This window comes from Maylandia zebra, linkage group LG8 (assembly GCF_041146795.1).
Source record: "Maylandia zebra isolate NMK-2024a linkage group LG8, Mzebra_GT3a, whole genome shotgun sequence".
Lineage (NCBI taxonomy): Eukaryota > Metazoa > Chordata > Actinopteri > Cichliformes > Cichlidae > Maylandia > Maylandia zebra.
Window position 1 is genome coordinate 15,066,329 of NC_135174.1, and position 18,846 is coordinate 15,085,174.

The following is an 18,846-nucleotide window of genomic DNA, read 5'->3' on the forward strand; positions in this document are numbered from 1 at the left end:
TGAAGAGACAGGGGGGCTTGTACAGAGGGGCATAAAAGAACCTCCTTTTCTCCGCAAAATGCATCGGCACCCGAACCCTCCCACAGACAGAAAAGAGTTGTAGTCTCGCCTGAGTGTTTGCCCACATAAACTCAGTGGGATTACTCACTCTGTTTGTTCGTGGCAACACTGCACCAATGTAAAGTAGCCCCGAAACCTTGGCCTGAGGCCCGTCTGAATTTTAAGTGACCAGTTTCCCCATTTGTGCGTCCCTGCACATCTCCCTCCTTTTTTCCTCTCTCCCGTTTCCACCCTGTTGCTCTCCAGGCCTTGCTTGCTTCTGGAGGAACGTACACATATCAAGGGCCTCCTTTCACTCCCGAGGTCCAGGAACGATATTTCTTATTTCACCGACTTGCAGGACAATCCCGCCCACTGTCACCTCGTAGCTCTATATAAGACAGGGAAAAGGACCTGATGATAAGAAGTCGGTCTCAAGACAAGCCCAGCCATGCAGTGTAAAGTCCTCGCCTATGCTGTCCTCCTGACTCTGATAAAGCATGGTGAGTATTATGGATGTTTACAGAGGCGGCACTGATCTTACTCTGGCTGATGACAAGGTATGAGGTGGGCTACCTCAGGTGGGCTATAAGTGAATCTTTTAGTATGGATGGTGCATATTAAAGACCTTAAGTGTTAGACATTGTGAGCATCCACCTGACCTTTATGTTGTGTTGATTCCTGGATTAAGTTACAGTGTATGTAACAGTGCGATATGACAGTATGTGAAGTGAGACGTGAGTGATTTTTAATATTCATGTAGCTTTTGTTGTTTTCTTTATAGGCCAGTGTGGCCAGTGCTGCCTAATGCGGCTGTTGGGTTTATAATGTCTGGTGAAGTTCAGCCGCTTAATAAGTGGAAGTGGCACAGTATTAACAGCCCATCAGACACAATGCATCACAGCTTAACTTCTAGAAAATATGTAATATAAACCTGGTAATGCAATATAAGTCTCTCTCCACCATGTCGAACTTAAAGTGACATCAGTGAGTATAAACGAAAAATAACCTCTTCCTCTTTGGTGCATCAGCACGAAGTTTGCTATTAACTGATTCGAGGTGCTTTTCAAAAATAGCCTGTCAAAAGCGTCAACAGTACAGTTTGACCTCCATTCTTAGGTTGCTTGTTAATCTGCTTTGATCGACCCGTCATTTAGCGAGAAACGTAAATAAGCGCTTCATGCTGATGGAAATTTTTCCACCGCTTTGTGTTACACCTGCCAAGAAGTGTTTATTGTACTAGTTACTAATTAAGCTGATTGGATGGCCGGGCCTGTCTTAAAGGCCTTGTATTTGCACTGAATCAATAAAGTGTAGTCAGATTACTGATTTACTCTCAGGGATGAAAAGAGAGAATGTATTCACTGTTCATTTAATTTAAGTCAACAAACTGGACAAGTGTTATTTGTCCAGCCTTAGACAGCTATTTGCTTTTACGGTTTTACTTTGTTCTCGGTGCTTTCTAATGACATTTATTACATAATTAAGTCAAACACATTAGAAAGACAATTTTGTATCTTCCACTAAACAATATATGTACAAGGTGCATGTTTGTGCCCTGGGTTATTTTCGTTTTTAAAAGAACTCAAATGGTTCTGTTTTGCATCAGCAAAAACAGGAAAATGCCATGAGGTCATGTAACTGGTTTGTCAGTCAGTTTCGCGGCAACCTTTCCAGTTGTAAGAGGAAGATTGTGATATTTCTTCTTTCTAAAGAAAAAGTTGTTTCACAAATGTTACAGGACAAGAGTTAAACAAAAAAACAACCCAATAACTCAAGAAGTCATGGCACTTCTTACCAAGTGCACTGGAAACATTTACTGAATATGTAACAACTTTTGATCATAACATAGTATTGTCTGTAACATAGTTTTTTTTGGTGGTGGTGTGGGGGTTCCTGAAATGCAGACCCAACCATACAAAAAAGGGCACATTGCATCTTACAAGCCCTCATGTGTTGAAGTAAGGAGCCTTAATGATTCCCGTTTTGTTTTTTCCGTCCATCTCTCTCTACTTTCAGTGTCTTCGAGTGAAATTCAGGCCAGTCCAAATACAAACGCAACCCTCCCCTGCAACGTGACGCTCTTTGCTGAGGGGGACAACATAAACCAGTCTCTGATCGCAGTCAGCTGGATAAAAAATGGCTCTGAAATCGCCTCGTTTGGAAAAGCAGCAACCCAAATAAAGGAAGGCTTCAGCTGGGACAACGCTGACTTCGTCAATGGGGACTTCTCGCTGGTCGTCCTCAAAGCCAGTCTTGACCTGCAGGGGATGTATGAATGCACCATCAGCTACAACTTTACTATTCTGCACTACAGCAACGTTACATTTAGTATCATCGGTACGTCTTGTTTCCGTTCTCGTGGTTTTGATTCCTTTTTCTCACCTATGATCACATCTGAATCTAAAAATTAAGCTCAATTTAATTTCTTCTTCTCCCCCCATCCCCTTCAGCATCTCCCACTCTCTCAGTTCCTCATCAGTGGGTGGTGCTGGACACTAAGACCCAGCTTAAATGCCATGCAGACGGTTTCTACCCTCCTCCTGTCTCTTTTTCCTGGACCAGAGCGGGAGAAGTGATTCAACCTCCTTACCAGGTTGAAGTTGAACTGACCCCAGATGGGTACTACAGGGCTGTGGGGAACCTGACCTTCTATCCTTCCCACGAGGACCAGAATGTGACCTTTGGCTGCAAAGTCTCACACAGTGGAAACTATCAAGAGCTGGATTTTCAGCTCAGTATCACCCGTGAGTCACTGAGAGTCACTGTTTCCATATTAGTGGCCTTAATGCCTCATGGCCTGTCAGTATTTCTCACAGTACTTCTAATATTACATCCTCTATCACTCCATAACGTCACTTCTGTTCTTTAAAACCTTTAATCTGATGAAGCCTGTGACAAACCACAAGCTTTTTTTAAAAATACTTTCTTTACCCTTCTTCAGGTCCTTCCACTCTTAGGCTTTCTGTCCTGCCGACAACCTCCAAAAACTCTCCTCTTACTCTTTACTGTGACGTGGAGAGTTTCTACCCAGAGGAAGTGTCTGTGTCCTGGTATCAAAATGGCACAACCCTCCCTGACCTGCCTGTCACTGAGCAGAAACCAGATGGGAGTTACAGAACCAGACGCTACTATACTTTAAGCCCCGAGCAGAGGGCACAGCGTGGCAAGGTGGAGTGTGCCATGAACCAGCCTGGTTTAGTGAATCCCGTCAGTAGCTCAGCATACCTGGACAAGCTGGATCCTCAGAGTATGACCCAGTTTTGAATGTGCAATTCACAAGATCATAATGAAGTAACACAATGCTTTGACTAAAAATTGCTTGGATTATTTTCTTACTGCCGGTCCTTCTTTGAATCATCTGATAAATATCTCTCTCTGCTTCCTCTTAGATGAGGCCCCAGTGCTGAATAACTCGGCCAAAGCAGCCGTGGCTATGATGTGCATCTCTATAGTGCTGGTCTTCCTGCTTTGCTTTGGCTTTTCTTGGAGGAGAAGAGATGGTGAGTCAGAGCTCACCACGCAGTAACTGCAGCAGGAGATTTGTGATACTCGAGGGATTGAAGAAATAAGGCAAAGTCTATTTTTGTCCTTTGTGACTAAGGAGGAACTAAATTTGTACAAAACCTTTAGAGAGGAGGAAGTTGCAGTTTTTTTAGTCTCGGAAAATACACATACTCGAGAAAAGCCTTGAAAAAGTTCTGAATAATAAGAGCGTGACTTCACGTTTGTCATTTTCTCCCACTGTAGTTTCCAAGTAAGCTTCATCCTTACAGAAAAGCTAAAAGCATTACAACACAACAGCGCCCCCTTTTGAATTCTGATCTTTATCAAAAAAAGGTCCACCGACACCAAAGAGTTGAATCTCTTCATCTGAATGCTGTGTTTTCACCACTCATCCAAATTTCTGGGATTTCCTTACGCGAATGATTGTGCTTGCATGAAGACATTTTAATCCACTGATGTTCACTATGGCATTATTCACCTTACTCCAAGTGTGGAGCTGTAGATAAGGAATTTAAAGGCATATTTGTATGTGAATATATCACCTTATCTCTCTCTCTCTCTCTCAGTGTCTCTTATTTTATAATTGCTTGTGACCCTGCTCAGAGAAACAGAAATCTCTCAGCGTGTCAGGGATCATCCTCCCTCCCCGAGTGATAGTAGGTCAAAAGGGGAGGGTGTCACTGAGCATTGAAGGCAGGAGGGTGGACCAGGTGCAGACCGCATGGTTTCTCAATGACACCCCTATTTTTGACAACTCCCTCGCAGGTAGGATGCGTCGCATTCTCCTTTTTTTTCTGTGCTCCAGCTGTTACACTTATTGTTTGAATGAAGGAATTAATTTACACATATTTAAAGCACAGCAGAATCAATCTTTAAAGCAATTTTTGGTGATGGAAGCTGGTTGTTTAGGGAACTGGGGAAATGAAATGCAAGTGTTGGTGCTACACATGTTGGATTTTTCTCGCAAACACCCTTTAACGTCCTCTGTTTCCCCCTCTTTAACACGTTGATCTAACAATTGACCACCTGACACTCACAGGGACTTCCAAAGCTAACTTTAACTGCCTCTGTAACCCCCTAATCACCATCCATCTACCCTATGGTCTAACTCTCACCTCCCCAGTGTCAGAGAAAGGTCCTCTGCTGCCCTCCAGAGGTGAAATGGGTTACTACAAGCTGCACACTCAGGGGCCGCTGCACTCCTCCAAAAACGGCACTCAACAGCTGATCTCCTCGCTCACCTTCATCCCCAAGATTTCAATCCACAAGGGTGCTGTGTTTAAGTGCCAGGTGTCCTACATAGGCAAGGACAAGATCGTGGAGGAGAGGGTGTCAGAGAAGTTCACTGTTCTGTGTAAGAACATGTTTTTTTCTATTATTCAGTTTATTTTTGTAAGTCCTGCAGCTGAATCACTTGTATGTTTTGTTGCCCAGCTCCTCCTGAGGTGTCAGAAATACAGCTGGCAGAAACACAAAGAGACTCGGGTAATTCAAGAAGACTTTAAATATGCATATTTAAAGTTAACCTGTTTGCAGGAGGCTACCATTGATGACATTTCCATCTTCCAGATGTCATCAGCCTGACAGTCCGAGCATCCCATTTCCATCCAGACGTCATCACTTTCCGCTGGTTCTGCCAGGGCGGTGAGCTCAGCCCCGTGGCGTCCCAGGCATCGTCCTCCCCTCGGCCCAATTCGGAGGGATTCTTTTCAGCCTACAGCCAGTGTAAACTTCCCCGCGCTGAACTGGAGAAAGGAGCAACTAAAGTGTGGGTTAGCGTCCACCACATTGCCCTGAAGCAGCCCATCACCCGGGAGACCAGAGGTAAGGATGAGGGATGAGGAGGGAATGGGGGAAATGTTGAAAAATCAAAGATTATTTTTTTATTTTGATCCCAAACAGGATTCATCAGGAGGCCGTGCGTGTCTGAAATTGTCAGCTCCACCATTTCCCAAGATCAAACTCTAGGATGTGAAATCACAGATTTCTACCCTCCGAACATTTCAGTGACTTGGCTTAGATTCAGGGAGGGAGAGCAAGATGATGGAGAGGAGGAGGTGATAGAGGGAGGAGAGATATGGGGCCCCATACAGACTGAACCCAGACGCTACAGGGCGACAGCCACTCTGAAGAGAAGGGCAACAAATCAGGAGAAAATCGACAAAAGAGGAGGGATTATTTGTAGAGTGAGACACTGTTCCCTACAGGATCCTGTTGAGAAACACTGGAGAAATGCTGACATTGGTAGGACTGACTGACGCACTTTTACCTGCTTTTTAAACTGCACGATTAAAGTCTCAAGGATGTTCCAACGGTAACTATCTGTATCCCTTGTTCCTCAGTCGCTCCATCCATTCCTCCATCAATCTCAGTCTGCTGGAGCAGCGAAGGCATTGGTGTGTTCTCCCTCTTGTTGAAGGGAGGTCACCCAAAGGCCAAGTTACAGTGGTCAGCAGGAGGACCCACGCTCTTGCTACTGGTGTCCAATGAGACGGAGGAGATCGGAGATGATGGACAAAGAGAAATGAAAAGCGTGTGTGCCCTGGAGATGTCCACAAGCCAACCGAGTCAGACAAACGAACCGCTGAAGAGACAAACAAATGGATATGCAATAAGTACTGAGATACATAAATATCTACACGTAAAAGGAGATAGATAGATAGATAGATAGATAGATAGATAGATAGATAGATAGATAGATAGATAGATAGATAGATAGATAGATAGATAGATAGATAGATAGATAGATAGATAGATAGATAGATAGATAGATAGATAGATAGATAGATAGATAGATAGATAGATAGATAGATAGATAGATAGATAGATAGATAGATAGATAGATAGATAGATAGATAGATAGATAGGACAAATTCAGTTGTAACCTTTCTTAGAGTCAAAGATGGTATAAAATACAGATGGAACCCACTGGTTTCTGATGGTTTTGAGTTTAAAACTACACCCACACTGGCTAATGATCTGGGACTGACAGCTCATTAGACAATGAGCTTTTCATATCATAGATAATCCTCCATATTGTGACCAAAATATACGAAACAGACTCAATTTTATTCTTTTTGCCATGCAACTGTCGCCATCTGCTGGCCGTCGGATAGAATGCAGTTTACATACACCTGGAAAGCTGAAAGTCTGAATGCTTTCTACTGTCTATGGTCTGGTAGACTAAACGTGGAACGCTATCCCCTAGGATTATTTTTAAAGGAAAATAAACACTGAAGTAAATCTTTCTTTGGTGTGCATTAAAATGTCCACTTTCATTTTACAAGCGAGGGTGATCGTAAGAAAGCAAAAATATACAGCTCTGTATGTGTTTTTTGAACTTTCATCACTTTTCAGAAACAAAAGCGGCAGTCACAGACCCTGACATCGAAGGAATACAGTACATCGACGAAAACGTGGATGAGGAGAATAACACCATAGACAGGGATGAGGACTCGACGTCAGACGGCGAGAAGGACGGAGAGGACGACCCGAGCGCGCTGCACATCAATAAGGTCAACTTGAGCAGGGTTCTCAAAGAAAACGAGAGGGCACGTCTGAGAGTCTGCGTGGAGATCACGCACCCTGCTCTCAAGCTTCCTGTTTACCGGACATGGACAGGTGAACACTTAAGCCCTTCTCCTGTTGAAGTAACCTCAGTAAGGCCAGAGAATCACTTATCGAGTACTTGCTGTTATCTATCCGTACAGGAAGAGGCTAATTCGATCACATGGAGTAGGGGAGAGTTTTTCTCATGTTTTGCTCTTTTCCTCTTCCAGAGCCCAATGAGGAGAATTCATCCACTGCATGAAAGTCCTGCATCAGTCTATTTCTATTATGATGTATCTAATATTTATCCCCTCAGGAAATATGAACTATTACTGACACAGTTTATGATGTGATCATGCATTTATTTATATTCTTAGTCTATTCTTACTCTGACATCCTTTTATTTTTTCCTTCCTGCTTATTTTTACAAATATTAATATTTTTTTTACAAATAATGTTACAACAGTAATTGATTAGCTTTAATCAGCGTTTTGAAATAAAAGCTAAATATTCTAGTCTTTCAAGGCTCTCGTGATAATGAGTTATTAGAAAAGGTTACTGCAGCAAGCCTCATGCAAAGGAGATATCTGTTGTTGGTCAACCGACGTATCGGAAATTACTTCTCGTTTTAAAAGGCACTTCTGCTTTGACGCTGGGCTTTTCTTTTCTGTTTTTTTACTCTCCACTCTTGACCACAGCAGCACCGCCTCCGCAGTGCTGCGAGGAGGTGTTGTGCGGCTGAGCCCAATAAATATATAACTTCTTAGTTCTTTAGCTTGCAGCTTCTGCCTTTCAGTTCATAGAGCAGCTACTTCTGCTGCAAATATGTTAACAGCCTCCCCGTAGATACTGCAGCGCACCGTTTCAGTTCTTTGATTGTAAAAATAACGGTTATCTTACTTCCACCTCTTCCATGTTGTAGAAATTGCATATTATTTCCTACATATAAAAACATCAACAGCTGCTTAACTACCATTAGAAATCGTTCTATATAAAAAATAACAGAGCCCTAAAATTTGCCCCAGAGTTACAAACCAAATGAAAAGTGAGAATAATTGTGACTTTGTGAGCATTTGATTCGATGGTGACAGTACGAAGGGCTAAAAACATTTTCACTAAGAGATATCTGCTTAATAATGGAACTTAGAGGTGAGTCACGTCCAATTGGTCAATGACGTCACTGGAAATAAGGTATTTTTAAGAAGCTAAAATCAGATGAAACCAAATTTGGGACATGCTCTTTTCTAATGCCAATGTGACTCATTCGTGCTCAGTTGACCTGACTCTACAGTGTGTCATGAGCGGGGGGAGGGGGTTGGTGGTTTGGAACAGGCCACCTTCACGCCCCCAGATGTTTTTTTGTTGGGGTTTTTTTTTTTTGTTTGTTTGTTTTTTAAGACTTGCGGCGATCAGCTGACTCATATCGCATCAGCTGGAGCTATTTCTGAGACTTTGCACAGCTCTCTATGTACCCATAAAAGGCATTGTATTATTATCCTTCATATGCAGCACTCAGCAACAACTGGCTGGTGAAGTCACCCATTTATGATGCACAAAAAGAAGATTCATAAAATCAAGAAGCTATCTTCAGAAATATTTTATTGCTCGTGCATATGCCTTATGATTTATTTTTGTAACTTGTGAAAATAATGACTCTGTCTTGGTTTATGGGTCTCTTTGAATGGTGTCTAATTCAGTCAAAAAGTATCCTCTGTGTTCCATTTCATTAATGTATTCATGCAAACAATAAACATGTGCTTATATATGTGGCGGTCTCAGTCATTTAATCATGAATGCGTGTTCTCAGGTGGATCCTGGCAGCGCCGTTTCAGAGCAGCGCTTCGGTATCTGTCACAGAGTTTTACGAACTTTTTTTTTCCTGTGGCTATGCTCATTATTCACATCCGCAAAGTCTGCAACGCGTCTTCTTATGCTAACGTGTGAATGTGTGTGTTAATCTGTCTCTTCCTCATTATCATACCCCGGACATATGTCAGTTCTAGGGGGAGGAAGTGAACGGCCACTAACAGCTGATGTGTTTCCATCCTGGACGCGCTTGGCTGCAACTTTCTGTTGACTTTCTGCCTGGTTGCAAAGACCGCTTAGGGGGGGGGGAAACTAAAGTGACACAGTGCTTTGGTTTGTCCATGATTTTTTTTTTAATAACGAGAACGTCACGTCAGATGGTCAGAGAGTGACCAAGGAGGAAGCGTAAGGATGGACCCTGAAAGTCCCGTGTCCCGCATGGAGAGAACTTTGTGGACAGTCTGGGTGAGAAGCCGTCATCATTTCAATCCAAACCTGTAACGAAACGAAAGATTTGTGTTTTAAACTTTTAAGTCCGTCAAACGTGGATGTAAATAGTCTCTCTTCCTGTGTGTCAGTGGGTCTCTCTCTCTCCACGCATATCCGCCTACGCAATGTCTCTGCTTACCCCCTCCCTTTCTCGGGGAGAGGGAGAGAGAGAGGGGATGTCTGTGAATCACTGGCATGTTCACGTCCAAGACAAAGAAGTCTTCTCCATGCTTATTTGAACCTGGACAGGTTTCTGAGAACTGATCCTTGTAATATGTGCGCTCCTTGCAGTTGCCGCATTAGTGAGATTCCTCACAGTGCATCCCGGAGCGCAATGACTGTTTGAGACTGTTATTACACAGGAGACAGTCTTACAAACAGGAAACGCAGGTGTACCATTTACTGGGTTTAAATTTCAGAGTCCTGCTGTTATTGTTGTTCACTTCTGCTTAGGGTGCACTGATTTCCTGTTTGGGGATTTTGTTTGTTTGGGTTTTTTATTTTCATCTATCACAGCCATAGACTTTGGAATTATCTGTCTGTCCATGTTAGGATTTCCCGCTGGTTGCCTGTTTTTTTAAAACACACGTTGAAACTAATTTAAACTACTTGGCTTTTAACCCAGAATGATAGTGCTGTGTTCTTACTTTGTCTTCATCACTGTTTTTATTGTTTTATTGCTGTGCCATGCTTTGCTGCTTCATACAGCACTTCATGAAACTCTGTTTTTTAGGTTAGATTAAAATATAATTGGATTGGATGTTTAATTATTTCACATTTCTGGTAGTGATGAACCCACATCAACTAATAACAGTTCGCATGACATCTACAAAAAAAATTCAGCTCCTTTCATCTCTTTATTTTGGACTCACATCTGCTTTTAAACCGCTCTCGCTTCTCTCATCAACCTGCTTTTCAGACGTGGCAGGTAGTGATTGTCACAGTTTAGTCGCCTGACAGCTGGTCTCGATAGCCATTGTGACACTTGGTGATATACAATGAAAATAAACAGATTCTGATGTTTTAAAGCCTGTTTCACCAGTTTGAACAGGTGACCCATATTCTGGGGGCTTGAGTCTCCTTTCTAGGTGCTTGGGTTTGAGTCTGCTTACTCACACTCCTTCTTCCCACTTCTGAGTCTATTGTGTGCACTTCTGTGTCCAATAAAGGACATGATGCCCACAAACAAATCTTAATACAACTACTTGCTGGTGAAGTGTGTTCACCAGCAAGTAGTTGGTGAACAGTGTGCACCAGCTACAACAGACAAATATGGGGAAGTTGGAGATAAAAGAAACAGCTAAACAAAGAAAATATCATGAGATCCTCAAAAAGACATAAGTTGAAATAAATGCAGATGTTTCTCAGCGTAAACTAAATGCTTTATGTTTGCCATGTTGTATTTATAAAATGTTTGTGTTTTGGTCAATCCTGTAAAGAATGGACCATGATTTTTATTTTCTTTTTTTAACAGGAGTGTTTGTTGGACATCTTAACAAATGAAACAAAAATAATACAAATAATTCTTATTCTCATTTTTATGCAATTCTTTCGTTTGTTTGTTTGTTTGTTTGTTTGTTTGTTTGTTTGTTTGTTTGTTTGTTTGTTTGTTTGTTTGTTTGTTTGTTTGTTTGTTTGTTTGTTTGTTTGTTTGTTTGTTTGTTTGTTTGTTTGTTTGTTTGTTTGTTTTTGGGGGGTGGGCACTGACAGGGTTAAAGTCTATTACATTGAATTTTTCTTTTTACTTTAATACATTAGCAGCTAATGTAACTTATAATCAATGAAGTCAGGATTCCATGGAGGCCGGTCAGGTTCTTCCTGTTCATGGCTGTGTTTTGTGCATGGGAGTATTGTGGTGCTGAAACAGGAAAAGACTTCCACGAAGTTTCTGCAAAGCTGGAAAGAAACTGTTGTGTAAATAGCCTTGAATGCAGTGACACTAAGAGTCTTTAAATGCTACTTGTGCATCTTTAAAAAAAACAAACCAAAAAAAACATGGGCTATACAAACTACCTGGAATGACTGAAAATAAATCAATGCGGGGAAAACAAATATATTCACACTTTTGTCTTTTGTTGGATTTTATTGATGCTGCAAATTAAAGTGTTACATAATGCAAATTTCTTTTTCCTTCCTTTTTTTCTTAGTACTACATAACTGGAGCTGTAAACAGATTCATCAGGCCACAGCCCGCTGACACTGTCAACAATGACCCAAACACAAATCAGGAATCTGCAGCTGAAATCAAGCACCCTCCCTCTGACTCAACAGAGGGTGACAGTAGCAGAGAAGGTGTCGAGGAGGAGCAGCTTGTCGCAACATCCTCTCTGCTGAGCTCGTCTCGCCCCGTTGTCAAATGGGAACTTTGCACCACAGAAATCGACTTAGGGGTTGATGAAGAAAACATGCAGTACAAAACCCAGCTGAGAAAAGTCGACGAGAGCAAAGAGGATGGTGAGGGCAAGAGAGAGGAACAGCGTGACAAGACAGGAAATGATCATTCAAATGATTCAAGAGCAAAAGAAGACGAACGACACACGATGGAGATCGAAAAAATGCCCACTTGTGCAGGACTTGCAGGGCCTGGAAATGATGAACATGAACATGCCGCTTCTGGACCACAAAATTTGTCCGAGGTTGCAACATGCCAAGAAACAACTGAGGAGGAAACTGATGCTGAGAATGCAACAGTGAGATTAGGGTTGCCCGGTGATCATCCAACAAAGGAGGAAAAAATAAAAGAAACCCAAGTAAAAGGAGAAAAGGATCAAACCCATGATAAAGAGAAGGAAGACCTTGAAGCAGAAGACATTTTGAGAAAAGAAGAAAATGATGATAAACTGCGCAGTGAAGATGAGCGAGAGTTAAAAGCAGAAAACACTGAGGTAAAAGCATGCATAGCTGCAGGTATAAGTCCAGATGATATGGATCACATGCAGAAAGGAAAGGGAGAGGTAAAGGAGCATGATGCAGTGTTATTGGATGATCATTCAGGAAGGGAGGAACTTGTTAAAGAAACCCAGCTGAAGGAAGAAAATGCTAAAGCAGATCATGAAAAGGAAGAAGATTCAGAAGCAGAAGCCACTGAAGTAAGAGAGGAATATAACAACATGCACTGTGATGATGACAATTTGGTAGCAGAAAACAACGCGTTCAAAGTATGCATGACAAAAAGTCCAAAAGAGGAGGATTACGTGCACGAAGGAGAAGGAGAAGTACAAAAGATTGATACGGTGACACCAGATCATCATCCAAGAGAGGACCAAATTATCAAAGACACCCAAATAAATGAAGAAGATGATACACTTCATCATGAAGAAGAGCGAGATTTAGAAGCAGACCCAGAGATAAACGTGTATCGAAGTATCAAAGATATAAGTCCAGAAGATCAGGCTCATACGTACGAAGGAGAGGCAGAGATACAGAAGAATGATGCAGTGACACTGGATGATCATCCAAAAGAGGATAAAATTACTGAAGAAACTCAATTAGAAGAAGATGATCAAATCCAGCATGAAGATGAACAAGATTTGGAAGCAGAAGACACTGAGATAAAAGTGTGCATTAGCACAAGTTTAAGCCTAAATGATTATGATAATGATCATCTGCAGGAAATGGAGTCTGAAGTACAGAAGAATGATGCAGTGACACTGGATGAACATCCAAGAGAGGATGAAACCAAAGAAACCCAGTTAGAGGAAGAAGATGATAAACTGCAGCATGAAGATGAACAACATTTGGAAGCAGAAGACACTGAAGTACCAGAAGAAGATGAAAAAACAGACTATGAAGATGAACAGCAGTTAGGAGCAGAGGGCACTGAGGTCCAACTGTGCAAAACTACAGATATAAGTCCAGTACTGGATGATCACAAGCAGGAAACAGAGGCTGAGTTACAGAAAACTGATACAGCGACACTGGATGAACATCCAAGAGAGGATGAAAGCAAAGAAACTCAATTAGAGGAAGATCATCCAATAGAAGAGGAAATGTTCAAAGAAGACAACTTAAAGGAAGAAGATGAAAAAACAGATCATGCAGATTTCGAAGCAGAAGACACTGAGATAAAAGTGTGCATTAGCACAAGTTTAAGTCCCGATGATGATGATAACCATCGCCTGCAGGAAATAGAGTCTGAAGTACAGAAGAATGATGCAGTGACACTGGATGATCATCCAAGAGAGGATAAAATTACTGAAGAAACTCAATTAGAAGAAGATGATCAAATCCAGCATGAAGATGAACAAGATTTGGAAGCAGAAGACACTGAGATAAAAGTGTGCATTAGCACAAGTTTAAGCCTAAATGATTATGATAATGATCACCTGCAGGAAATGGAGTCTGAAGTACAGAAGAATGATGCAGTGACACTGGATGAACATCCAAGAGAGGATGAAACCAAAGAAACCCAGTTAGAGGAAGAAGATGATAAACTGCAGCATGAAGATGAACAACATTTGGAAGCAGAAGACACTGAAGCACCAGAAGAAGATGAAAAAACAGACTATGAAGATGAACAGCAGTTAGGAGCAGAGGGCACTGAGGTCCAACTGTGCAAAACTACAGATATAAGTCCAGTACTGGATGATCACAAGCAGGAAACAGAGGCTGAGTTACAGAAAACTGATACAGCGACACTGGATGAACATCCAAGAGAGGATGAAAGCAAAGAAACTCAATTAGAGGAAGATCATCCAATAGAAGATGAAATGTTCAAAGAAGACAACTTAAAGGAAGAAGATGAAAAAACAGATCATGCAGATTTCGAAGCAGAAGACACTGAGATAAAAGTGTGCATTAGCACAAGTTTAAGTCCCGATGATGATGATAACCATCGCCTGCAGGAAATAGAGTCTGAAGTACAGAAGAATGATGCAGTGACACTGGATGAACATCCAAGAGAGGATGAAACCAAAGAAACCCAGTTAGAGGAAGAAGATGATAAAATGCAGCATGAAGATGAACAAGATTTAGAAGTAGAAGACACTGAAGCACCAGAAGAAGATGATAAAACAGACTATGAAGATGAACAGCAGTTAGGAGCAGAGGGCACTGAGGTCCAACTGTGCAAAACTACAGATATAAGTCCAGTACTGGATGATCACAAGCAGGAAACAGAGGCTGAGTTACAGAAAACTGATACAGCGACACTGGATGAACATCCAAGAGAGGATGAAAGCAAAGAAACTCAATTAGAGGAAGAAGATGATAAACTGCAGCATGAAGATGAACAAGATTTAGAGCCAGAAACTGTTGAGGCAGCAGACGACAATGATAAAACCGACACTGAGGTGAAAGTGTGCATAGGTACAGATGTAAGTCCAGAAGAGGAGGCAGAGGTACAGAAAAATGATGTAATGACACTGGAAGATCATCCAATGACAGATAACATTAAAGAAACTGAGTTAAAGGAAGATGATAAAATGCAGCATGAAGATGATCAAGGTTTAGAATCAGAAGCCTGTGATATTATGCTACAACTGGACTCTCAAAATGTAATCAAGTCAGAGGAGAAAACAAGTCAAGCTGAAAATCAGCTCTCAGCTTTTGGAGACCAGCCAGATACATCAGTGGTTATGCTCACTGTTATCACAAAATCTTATGCAATGACTCATAGCAGTGGAAACGATGAAGGTGAGAAAGAGAAGTGGGTTGAGACAGAGCGGCCTGCCGTCAACGAGACAGCAGAAGTGCCAGATCTGGACGAGAACATCGGAACAGAAGCAGAAGACACTGAAGGAGAAAATCTTTTAACTGAATATGATTTATCCGGTAAAGAAGCTGCACTGAAGACCGCTTCACAGCTGCACACAGCTGGATTCACAGATGAATACGAGGAGGATATGAGAGTCCCAGGAGTGCAGACCAAAACTAGGCAGGCCGGTGTGACAGTAACAGATATTTCAGAAGAGAGACTCATTGATCAAGACCAAGAAAAAGAGGAGAGCGTCTCCAGTGAATCCTACACCGGAGAATTTTACAACGAAATTATAGATTCAAGCACCTCAGTTACAGTAAAGCCCAAAGGCGAAACGACGCAGGAAACAGACGAAGAATTTAAAAACACTCTCCTGGGGATCAGTGAAGGCCAGTGTGCCGTGCTGCAGGAACTAAATACTCCAACGTGTGAGGAAATTCAAGAGGAAGTTTCCAAATATAACAATGAGCTTCGGAGGGCCGATGAAAATACAACACAAAGGTTCCTGGAAGCAGGAGATTGTGAGGAAATCCCGGCAACTCAATTACCAGAAGAGGTGGAGAGCGGAGATCAGGAGAGCCTTGAAAACAGTGACTGCAGGACTGGAGCTGACCATTTACTGCTGAAGGAGTCCATGGAAGACAAACAAGAAAGCAAAGAAGAGACTGAGACGAGCTTTGGTTTGTTTGTGGAGGAGTACGAAGGCACACCGGACCTTGAACTAGAGGCAGAGAGCAAGCTTGTTGAAGGAGTAATTCAAGAATCGGGACTTGACAAAGAAGAAGGAAAATTACTGACAAGTTCAATGAAGACAGAGGTGACTGGAACACATGTTGGTTTAGTGGACGAGACTGAAAGGAGATCAGAAGGGCTGCATGATGGTGGCAGAGGATCTACAGGAGGTGAAACAAGAGAAGCGGTTGCAGCAGCAGAAGTGGTTGGATTCGTCATTCAGGAGTCATTAGCAGCCATAAAGTTGGATCAAAGCATCAGCAGACCGTTAAGTTTACAAGAAGACACGAGTGAATATGGGTTTGTGAGACCCTTAGCTGAAACTGAGCCTATATCCGTTGATGATACCTCTGTTGAAATGCAAGATAAAGCCATTGAAAAAGAAGGAAGGGGTTGTGAAGATGAAGAGGAGGAAGCAGAAAATGGAATCCAGACCTTAAATGAAATGGATTTACAGATAACTAAAGAAACTGCAGGTGAGCTAATCACAGAAAGAGGAGACAAAGAGATTCCTCTGAATGCAGAATTGGAAATATCTCAACACTCTGAGACTCAGGAGATAAACAATCAGTCGCCACACAGAGCACTTGAGATAAGTGAGACACAAATAATAGTAGCTGAAACAGCTGACGAGCCCAGACCAGAGGATTTGCCAGTGACGTCATCAGAGGAAAAAGGCAGTTCAGTCAGTGGACATCAAGACGTAATTGATGAAGAAATCCTTGACTTGTGGATTGAGGCAGTGATGTCAGAGGACACTGATGAGATTAGACAAGAAGAGCCCAAGCCAGGGCAGCTATTGGACGCCAAAACAGACACTTTAAATGAGGGTGAAATATCAACAGAGAATGAGAAAGTGTCACTAGCAGAGGCCATTTGTAGGGAATCTGAGGCAGTAAGTGACACAGAAATGTCTTCATCAACTGTGGAGTCTGGATTTTTGGACCAGTTTCTCAGTGAATCGTGTATTCAGAGTAGTGAGACTCAGCTGCTGAAATCAACGAGCACTGACTCACTCCAGGGGATCCATGAGCTGGTGGCTAGCGTGTCCACAGACATCTTTGGAGTTATCGGACAGCCTCAAACTCAGGACTTACTGACAGAGGAATCAGCCGAGACAGAGAAAGAATCGGTCGCTGATATAGAAGCTCAATCACATCTGAACCAGGAATCTCAAGAAAAAGCAGAAGAAAGAGCTGAAACATTAGAGACTGAAAGTGGATCACGGAAAGCGTATGAGGATGTTGAAGAAGCAGATGTAACAACAATGACAACACAGAGCTCTCCTTCGCATGACAAGAAGGTAGAAGCTGAGGAGGAGCATCTTGAGGTAACCGCGTCTGATTCTTCAGATGAACTCAAACCCGCTGAGTCTGAAGAATCTGAAAGTGACTCACAAAGTGAACCTGAGAAGGACACACTGAATAGACCACAGCCTGCACATTCATCCTTATTTCCTGTGCTAAACGAGGCCCAGGTAGCAGAAGAGCCAACAATCGAATATGAGAATAAGGTATTGTTTCTATATGGCATAAAAAATTTTTTGATTAAAATCAAACAATGTTCATAACAGACTTTTGGGGCATTACAGGTGGATGGCCCTGTGCTGGACTTTGCTGTGCAAAGGTCACGAATTGCTGTTAAGAACCCTCGTGTAAGGCCACCTAAAAATCCCCGCTCCCTGCTTCATATGCCCTCGGAGGAACCCACACCCACACCTACACCATCTTCACGTTTGCCGGTCAAACTCACTGGAGGTGTGCCTTTAGGAGGCATAGGTATTGGAATAAAACTCCCTGGTAGGTCACTCATGATACATGAATCCCAATATCTTAGTCTTGATAGTCTATTAAGACTTTCTCTGGTCTTTATATCCTGTTATTTTCACAACTTCCAAATAATTTCACACGTTTGCTTTTCTTAGGGCTCGGTGCTGGATTTCCTGTTTTAAAAAAGACACAGCGGGCAGTGAGAGACGAAAATACCCAGGAAACAGTGTCACAGGTACTGCTAAGAGTGTTTAAATACCTGGTTTTTTTTCCCACTTAAGTTAAGATATATATATGTATCATTAAAATGACGGAATTACCACAGGAACCTGAAACAAAGCCAGAGGAGAAGAACGACGCTCCCCCACAGGAGGAGGAGGAGGCACCGAAGAAGCCTAAATGGATGCCACCAAAACATCCCGGGTAAGGATGGCAAAAGGGGGGGAAAAAAACAGTCACCAGAAAAGACACGTCCTGTTTCTGACTTTTTAAAAATTTATTTATTTATTTTTCTTCTGTGTCCACAGAGGATTTGGAAATCCCCTGATGGCAGAGCTAAAGACCAAACTGAAGAAAACACCAAAGGAGTGAGAAGCTCAATGGCTGTGTGCAAATACCTGAATGTAATAAACATATGGTTTTAATTTTGTGTACTGAGAAATTGTTCTTTATGTCCCCTACTTGTTCAATGTAATTTGTAAAATAAAGATAAACTTTCTTGCATGAAAACAGTGTTGATACAATTAATCTCAATTTAAAAAAACAAAACAAAACAAAGAAACACGAGTTCCCTTGTATGAGCAGTCACGAAAACATTTCTTCTCCAAACTGTTCAACCTGAGTTGCCACCCTAATAAACTCATTTCTAACCCCTACTCTATTTCTTTTCCTAAATGTCTATTCAAACATGGTAGAACAGTTTGAATTGACATACCTATCATGCACGGTGTAGAAAACTAAAGGGGAATCTAAAAAGAAACAGATCAGAGAGCTGCGCACAATGTTATAATGAATACTGTTTTAAACCTCCTGGAGCAGTGGTATCAATCATAATGTCTGGAAGCCAAAATCGCCACGACAAAGACTTCAATGCAGCCCACTGCATTGACAACTTTTGTACAACTTTTCCTACTGATAAAGAGCTTCACCCGCAGTACACTAAAGTAATCAGGTGACACATTTAATCGTTTAAATGACAGGGAAGTTCCTTATACTATAAAAATGTATGTGTTTTTACAGTGTGTGCATGGTTAAAAA

General features: G+C 41.9%; 1 protein-coding gene across 1 annotated transcript; it reads left to right on the forward strand.

Annotated features, from left to right (window-relative positions):
* Positions 1-299: 299 nt before the first annotated feature.
* Positions 300-18,431, forward strand: si:ch211-180a12.2 (uncharacterized). Its single transcript, XM_076887865.1, has 18 exons — positions 300-542; positions 2,059-2,379; positions 2,493-2,786; positions 2,984-3,289; positions 3,432-3,542; positions 4,150-4,311; positions 4,670-4,900; positions 4,981-5,031; positions 5,116-5,370; positions 5,449-5,790; positions 5,889-6,161; positions 6,904-7,167; positions 9,266-9,366; positions 11,538-17,333; positions 17,412-17,619; positions 17,745-17,824; positions 17,915-18,012; positions 18,117-18,431. The coding sequence occupies exons 1-18, from the start codon at positions 491-493 to the stop codon at positions 18,178-18,180; spliced, it is 9,009 nt and encodes a 3,002-aa protein (XP_076743980.1). The 5' UTR covers positions 300-490; the 3' UTR covers positions 18,181-18,431.
* Positions 18,432-18,846: the final 415 nt, after the last annotated feature.

Bases quoted from the DNA above. Each gene is read 5' to 3' on its own strand.
- si:ch211-180a12.2 (XM_076887865.1), top strand. From the start codon at position 491: ATGCAGTGTAAAGTCCTCGCCTATGCTGTCCTCCTGACTCTGATAAAG. The intron at 4,312-4,669 runs GTAGGATGCGTC...TCACCTCCCCAG, and splicing joins TTTTGACAACTCCCTCGCAG to TGTCAGAGAAAGGTCCTCTG. The intron at 4,901-4,980 runs GTAAGAACATGT...TTTGTTGCCCAG, and splicing joins AGAGAAGTTCACTGTTCTGT to CTCCTCCTGAGGTGTCAGAA.